The 8,324-nt window shown below is 43.8% G+C and overlaps 1 protein-coding gene across 1 annotated transcript; it reads right to left on the bottom strand.

Annotated features, from left to right (window-relative positions):
* Positions 1-643: 643 nt before the first annotated feature.
* Positions 644-2,797, bottom strand: LOC115197388 (transcription termination factor 2, mitochondrial). Its single transcript, XM_029758838.1, has 2 exons — positions 2,723-2,797; positions 644-2,302 (listed from the first exon to the last, which is right to left on the bottom strand). Exon 2 carries the CDS (start codon positions 2,289-2,291, stop codon positions 1,146-1,148), a length of 1,146 nt encoding a protein of 381 aa, XP_029614698.1. The 5' UTR covers positions 2,292-2,302; positions 2,723-2,797; the 3' UTR covers positions 644-1,145.
* Between the last annotated feature and the right edge of the window lie 5,527 nt (positions 2,798-8,324).

Below are 8,324 nucleotides of genomic sequence, written 5' to 3'. Positions count from 1 at the left end.
AAAAAGCACTCTGAGCATGTTTCAAGGGCTCCAGCAGGCTTTAAACTCTCAGCGAGGCCTTTAAAAGAAGCTTACAGTGCAGTATTTGGGGTAGGCCTATATGCTCAGCAAGGCTGCATAGCGATTTTTACCTTGAATTAACATGTGCGCACTAATCTAAAACCACGGCAGGTGTAAGGCAGGTGAAAAGCTGACCAAATTAGTTTCTGCACATATTAAATGCAACTCCACTTCAGTTCTCAATACAAGCCAAGTTGGCAGCTGCGTTTGACAGATCAATATCAGTTCTATACCCATGACAAATCAGACATGACAGTGTGTGTTAGACCTATACACACAGTCAATACAGTTCTTGCAAATCCAACCAAAGAAATCATATTTTGCTTTCCCTGTCAGGCAGAAATGAACTGGTATTTGATTTCAGCACTTCAAAGACTAATAGAGTAATCTTATCAGCCAATAAAACAAAAACCCTGTACAAAACACTTGCTTAAGGGGACAAAAGTGATGCTGCCATCAAGACACTGAGATTATGTTATCCACAATGACACTGATGACACTGGCTGTAGAGCAAACAAGTTTATGGCTCATTACTGTTTATAAAAGTGTACCTTCAATGATACCTTTCATACACAAAACCATGAATAATCAATAAAATGGTTTTATTAGGATGTTTTGAGGGGGTTATTTTGACACATATTGGCTTCAATACATAGGCAATTCCCAACACTCAGCAAAACATCTGCTTAACACGTATTCAACAATGCATCATAATATGCAAATATTATTGTTATCCTAATAGTATTTAAATATTGCACAGATAAAATGAAGCGTTGCCTCTTTCAAGTTAACCTTATCCCCAAGCTAAATGCACTTGGTAACCTTATCCCCAGGCTAAATGCACTTGGTAACGTTATCCCCAGGCTAAATGCACTTGGTAACGTTATCCCCAGGCTAAATGCACTTGGTAACGTTATCCCCAGGCTAAATGCACTTGGGGAGGAATTGTCTGCGGTGCAAGACTACTTTCAAGGCAAGCTTGTCTCCTAACCTCAGTAATACCATTCAGCTGAAAGAAAATCCTGATTCAAGTTCTCCCTATGGTGATATAAGAATGTTCTGCATTTTAGACCATGAAATCAAGGTCAATCATCACCCTTTAACGGGGCAACAGGGTTGAAGAGTGGTCTTTCCCTTCGCTGCTGCAGTTTACCAGAACTCATCTCAAAGTCCTTCTTAGTGCCGTTGAGGGCCTGTAGGCTGCCTGTCCGTACATCATAGCCATATGACCGCAGTCTTTGGATCCGGTAACTTACAATCTGTGTGGTCAGCTCCAGAACGGTCGGAGTCTGTGTAATCTGAGCCATAGTGACTCCAGCTCTGAGCAGGCCCTCGAAGCGTTCAGCCAGGATGACCTCAGGGTAGTAAAGCAAGGCTGGGCAGTTGAGCACCATGTCCCGGAGCTCAGCCTCTGAGCAGCCCAGGGTCTCCTGCGAGTAGGCCAGGGTGTGGCGCATGCTGTCCGGGTTGAGCTCGACAACAAACCCCCTGAGTTTGGAGAGGAGGCGGAGGAGGTCTGAGGTGGTGAAACCCCGGTCTCTGAGGAACAGCAGGTTGTCCCTCAGCACCTCCGGGGGCTTGAGGAGGACAAAGGGGTTCTGACTGAGCAGCTTCTGCAGCCAGGTCTTCATGTTATCTGCGTCGCCCCCCAGCTCCAGATAGGCCTGCTGCAGGGTGCAGACCATCTCCTCGTTCTGCCCCACGGGGCAGCTGAAACTCTGGGGGGCGCTGGCCATCAGCTTGGTGACAATGCGCTTGTTTAGGTGTAAACTCTGGAAAAAGTCAATGTTGGCCCTCTGGTTGGCGTGGTGACTGGAGGTAAAGAAGGAGGCGGGAAACTTCTCAATGATGCCCACTAGTTCTCTCTCTCTGGGGCAGATGGACCTCCACAGCTCCCTCTGGGCCTGCTGCTGCTCCGGGCTGCAGAGGACCGCCTCGGGGTAGAGCTCCAGGACCCGGGCAATCATGGGCCCCTCTGCTCCCATGTCCCGCAGCAGGCTGGCCGTCTCACTCACATAGGCAGGGCTCTGATGCAGGACCCAGCCCTTGAGCTGGCGGATCTTCTGGATGTCCACAGAAAGGTCATAGAGGGCTTCCACGGTCACCTGGTTCTCTGCTGTGCCTCCCGGGTTTGAGAAGGCCCTGAGAGGGCGGAGATGTCGAACCCGCCGACAGTGGCGGCATAGCGACGTTGTGACTAATCGCAACATGGGTGCACAGTCACAGACCATGCAGGTCTCACCTAGGGGGGATATAACAAAGATAGTAATATGACCTTTCTTTTTCAAGATAGCTTGCTACGGACTCTTGACTATAAAACATACAAAACATATATTTGTGAATCAAAACAAAGGGAACATAAACTCAGCACTTAACAACTTAGTAATAATGAAAAATGTTACAATATCACATCAGTCATAAGGTCATAACATTGGTCTGTCAATGTCTGAATTAGTCATCTAGCTACGGTTAGCTAAATTAGCTAGCTGCCTTGACAGCTATGATAGGTTGCTAAAGGCAAGCAGGATCAATAGTGATGACATCCGACGATGCTTGGAAGACACAACTATTGCAAACTGACTATTGATTCAATTAAAATGCATGTTATTTCATGTCCCTTGTACTTTCCAGACAGAAACAAAAGAGAAGTACATAACAGTACCTGAGTTTGTTAGCAGCGTTCAGAGGATGTGACGTTTCGTTATGAAACTGAACTTTGCTTCTTTGGTGTATGGCGGTGTGGTACTATCTGCAGATGCACCACAGCGCAACTAAGTGTACAAGAACGGTAGTGCACAGCTGACACCGTATGCAAAAATCTAAACTCATCCCTCAAGCCACTGAAAGGCAGACTAAAATTATTCCAGCTTAAAATGGATACTAAACTAATTTTACATAGATCATATAGATCACAGAAGAGATGTAATGTAGCAATGCTTTCATTCTGCTTCTGACTAAAGTTGCCTGCAGGAAGCAGAACAGTCACGACGCCCAGTATCCTTCTGTCTTATCTTCTTATCTTTACATTTCTCCTCAGAGCTCTGGTCTTGCACCATACACTTCCAGTAATTAGGGTATTTTGGCAAATGTATATTTCAAATCAAATAGCAGTCAATGCATCTCAGAAGCAGCAACATGTGGGACAGACACTGATCACTGTAATCAGCACAGAGCTAAACTGGAGTGAACAGAGAGGGAAAGTTTCTCACAGTTGGGGCTTAATCACACTGCTTGATCACCAGCTCCACAGGCTGTTCTGCCAGCCCAGTTCAGGAAATGTATGTAGCTTCCCAATCTGGTGACTGAGAGGAAATTGGAGCTCATTATTGTAAGTCTGCATAATATGTAAAGGCACCTGGGGATAATGGCTTGAATGCAGGCAGCCAGGCAGGTACTATGGCATAATTAGATCTGATCTACCTAATCAGCAGTACTATTGTATGTAGCTCATGTGATCAGCACCCCTTAGTTTTTGTAGAGGTCAGGGAGTAAGACTGAAGTTGGACAATTTTTGGGGATGCAGCCGCTGACATTGTAAAAATCCCTTCAATTAGCTGCATAACTTGTAGTACAGTCCAAATGCTTAAAGAGAATAGAATAATTAAGGTAAGAGACTCTAGTTATTACGTTTTTTAAAAATTATTATTTGACCTTTATTTAACCAGGTAAGCTAGTTGAGAACAAGTTCTCATTTACAACTGCGACCTGGCCAAGATAAAGCAAAGCAGTTTGACACATACAACAACACAGAGTTACACATGGAATTAACAAACATACAGTCAAAAATACAGTAGAAAAAGTCTATATACAGTGTGTGCAAATGAGGTAGGATAAGGGAGGTAAGGCAAAAAATAGGCCATGGTGGCGAAGTAATTGCAATATAGCAATTAAACACTGGAATGGTAGATGTACAGAAGATGAATGTGCAAGTAGAGATACTGGGGTGCTAAGAAGCAAGATAAATAAATAAATACAGTATGGGGATGAGGTAGTTGGATGGGTTATTTACAGATGGACTATGTACAGGTGCAGTGATCTGTGAGCTGCTCTGACAGCTGGTGCTTAAAGCAAAATAACTCCAGTTATTGACAACCTCCTTATCTGTCTGCTCATGGCTGTTTGAGCAAAGAGTCCTTAGCGATATGTAGTTTGTACATGATGTGTAATTCACAGAGAGAAAGTTGTGTGAACTTCATCTTTATGCTGTAAAGAATACGATTTTCTTCTGGCATTACACATTTGTCTGAACTTTAAAACCTAACCAATACTTATACAATATCACTATGTAGCCCACTGATAAAGGACATGGGTTACAATGTATCTAACAGAGGTAGGACCAAGTCACTATTATTCGAGCACAAGCAAGTTGACGTCACAAGGTCCATGTCTCAAGTTGAGTCCCAAGTAGAGCGGGTGAAAAGTCCAAGTCGTACATTCTAAGAGCAAGTCAAATCGAGTAGAGTCACAAGTTTTCAAGTCAAGTCTCAAGTCAAGTAAAAAAAATGTTTTGTCTACAACACATTTTGACTAGTCTATGTAATTGTAAAATAGGGCATTTGTAGCAGTCGTAAGGGCGTGAAATCAGCAGAAGGCAAGGCATGTTGACGTGCTCTGAGTGTAGATTTATTTACAGGTCTTGGTGATCCAATGATGAAAGCGCCATTTCATACAAAATATACAAGTAGATTGACCAAAGTAAACAGTTAATATTCTTGATCACCAAACCATTTTTGGAGCTGCATATTTATTTATTATGGCAATCCTCTCTTCCTACAATTTGATGTTTGTGTTGCACCCGATCCTAAAGCTGTACACCACAGTAAATCAGCAATCTGTTCGCTAGCTTACGCGACCTGTGTTAATTGACAATGTGCCGCTCCGTTTCACTAGCCAAGGGCGATGCTGCGGCTTCTGTCTCTTGCTGCGTGTAGAGTAATTCATGTAGACTCTGTGCCACAAAATGAGTGACAAAACCTTACAAAACCTGGCCAGATAAGTTAAAGTCATCAGTCCCAAGCCAAAGTCGAGTCCCGAGTCTTGAGGCTCCAAGTCAAGTCTCAATTTATTTTATTTTATATCAAGTTATATCAAGTGTTTTTCTTGCCATACTTTATTTACTTTGCCACCATGGCATTTTTTTGCCTTTACCTCCATCATCTCACATCATTTGCTCACATTGTATATAGTCTTATTTTTTTCTACTGCATCATTGATTGTATGTTGTTTTACTCCATGTGTAACTCTGTGTTTTTGTATGTTGTCGAACTGCTTTGCTTTATCTTGGCCAGGTCGCAATTGTAAATGAGAACTTGTTCTCAACTTGCCTACCTGGTTAAATAAAGGTGAAATAAATAAAATAAATAAATAAAAAGTTGAGTCTTAAGTCATTAAATTTGTGATTCTGACTCGAGTCCAAGCAGGATTGGTGCAGGAGGAGATGGCTGCCGTTTTACGGGCTCTTAACCAATTGTGCTATTGTGTGTGTTTTTTCGCGTTATTTGTAACTTATTTTGTACATAATGTTTCTGCCACCGTCCCTCATGACCGAAAAGAGCTTCTGGATATCAGGACAGCGATTACTCACCTCGTACTGGACAAAGATTTTTTCTTTAACGAGTCGGATGCAAAGGATTTACTTCAGACACTCGACAAGGCCAACTTCATTTTATTGGTGACATACACATGGCTAGCAGATTGCGAGTGTAGCAAAATGCTTGTGTTTCTAGTTCCGACAGTTCAGCAATATCTAACAAGTAATATCTAACAATTCCACAACACATACCTTGGCCTTCCCTGTAGCTCAGTTGGTAGAGCATGGTGTTTGCAATACCAGGGTTGTGGGTTCGATTCCCACGGGGGGCCAGCACAGGGGGGAAAAAAAAAAATGTATGAAATGTATGCATTCACTACTGTAAGTTGCTCTGGATAAGAGCGTCTGCTAAATGACAAAAAATAAATAAAAAAAAATACCTAATGGAATAAGGAACGGAATGGAATAAGAATATATATATATATAAATATAAATATATGGATGAACAATGACAGAGCGGCATAGGCTAAGATGCAATAGATAGTATAGAATACAGTATATATGAGATGAGTAATTCAAGATATGTAAACATTATTAAAGTGGCATTATTAAAGTGACTACTGTTCCATTTATTAATGTGGCCAATGATTACAAGTCTGTAAGTAGGCAGCAGCCTCTCTGAGTTAGTGATTGCTGTTTAGCAGTCTGATGGCCTTGAGATGGAAGCTGTTTTTCAGTCTCTATGTCCAAGCTTTGATGCACGTTGATGTACTGATCTCGCCTTCTGGATGGTAACAGGTAGTTGCTCGGGTGGTTGTTGTCCTTGATGATCTTTTTGGCCTTCCTGTGACATCGGGTGCTGTAGGTGTCCTGGAGGGCAGGTAGTTTGCCCGCGGTGATGCGTTGTGCAGACTGCACCACCCTCTGGAGAGCCCTGCGGTGTTGGAGCGGTGCAGTTGTCGTACCAGGCGGTGATACAGCTCGACAGGATGCCCGACAGGATGCTCATTGACTACAGTTCAGCGTTCAACACCATAGTGCCCTCAAAGCTCATCACTAAGCTAAGAACCCTGGGACTAAACACCTCCCTCTGCAACTGGATCCTGGACTTCCTGACGGGCTGCCCCCAGGTGGTAAGGGTATGTAATAACACATCCGCCACGCTGATCCTCAACATGAGGGCCCCTCAGGGGTGCGTGCTCAGTCCGCTCCTGTACTCCCTGTTCACTCATGACTGCACGGCCAGGCACGACTCCCAACACCATCATTAAGTTTGCCAACAACACAACAGTGGTAGGCCTGATCACCAACAACGATAAGACACCCTATAGGGAGGAGGTCAGAGACCTGGCCGTGTGGTGCCAGGACAACAACCTCTCCCTCAACGTGATCAAGACAAAGGAGATGATTGTGGATTACAGGAAAAGGAGAACCAAGCACGCCACCATTCTCATCGACGGGGCTGTAGTGGAGCAGGATGAGAGCTGCAAGTTCCTTGGTGTCCACATCACCAACAAATGATCATGGTCCAAACACACCAAGACAGTCGTGAAGAGGGCACGACAAAGTCCATTCCCACCCAGGAGACTGAAAAGATTTGGCATGGGTTCTCAGATCCTCAAAAAGTTCTACAGTTTCACCATCGAGAACATCCTGACTGGTTGCGTCACTGCCTGGTATGGCAAGTGCTCGGCCTACGACCACAAGGCACTACAGAGTGCAGGTATTGCGTACGGCCCAGTACATCACTGGGGCCAAGCACCCTGCCTTCCCTTCCTGCCATCCTGTCATGACTAAAATGATGAAAATTAGACATGAATAAATACCTTGTGTGAAGAAATTACAGAACAGCAACTTGCAATGTGCACGGTGTGAAATGAAACTGTTACCTAAAATCAAAGCCACACTGTACAATGTTAGCCACATGTAGAATGTGGTGCAGCAGAATGATGTTTCTGCACGCTATTCTGCCCATCCATAACCTACCAAAGTATTTTGGCTTTGGATTTGGCGTTGGTTGTATTACACCATGCACATTAAATGACTATCATCAAACAACAAAACTGATCAAATCGTACCAAATACAGAGCAAGTTGCAACTTCCAGCGCGTTGCACAATGGCGAGGAACATAACAATGCACATATGCACTTGCATACATGCACTCATGCCTGCACACACGCAAGGAGACACACACACACACACACTTGCATCCACCCTCAGAGGCCCTTGGCATGGTGATAAACTGCACCCATGACTGAATCAAACCAGTCCAACCATGCATAGACACTGCAAAGTGACATCAGGGAACATGACTTTTAATTCAGATTTCTTTCCACACACTTATTTTTGTCTTCTTAGCGCTCTTCACAGAGTGAGAATGAAAGAAGAATGACTCTGATGACTTTCCACCTACATCTGACACTTTTCCATACTCAGGTCCACCCTAGCTAAAATAATTAGAGAGAAAGTGTAAGTATGTATGTATGTATGTATGTATGTATGTATGTATGTATGTATGTATGTATGTATGTATGTATGTATGTATGTATGTATGTGTGTATGTGTGTGTGTGTGTGTGTGTGTGTGTGTGTGTGTGTGTGTGTGTGTGTGTGTGTGTGTGTGTGTGTGTGTGTGTGTGTTTGTTTGTGTGTGCATGACTGGGTGTGGAGGGGTGGGGGTGGGGGGAGAGAAGAGGCAGCTGAGATATGGTCTAAGGGGGAGGATCTCATTGAC

Source organism: Salmo trutta, chromosome 7, assembly GCF_901001165.1.
Source record: "Salmo trutta chromosome 7, fSalTru1.1, whole genome shotgun sequence".
NCBI lineage: Eukaryota > Metazoa > Chordata > Actinopteri > Salmoniformes > Salmonidae > Salmo > Salmo trutta.
Note: the sequence above shows the minus strand (reverse complement) of the source record. Positions and strands in the feature narration are given on the sequence as shown.

Bases quoted from the DNA above. Each gene is read 5' to 3' on its own strand.
- LOC115197388 (XM_029758838.1), bottom strand. From the start codon at position 2,291: ATGGTCTGTGACTGTGCACCCATGTTGCGATTAGTCACAACGTCGCTA.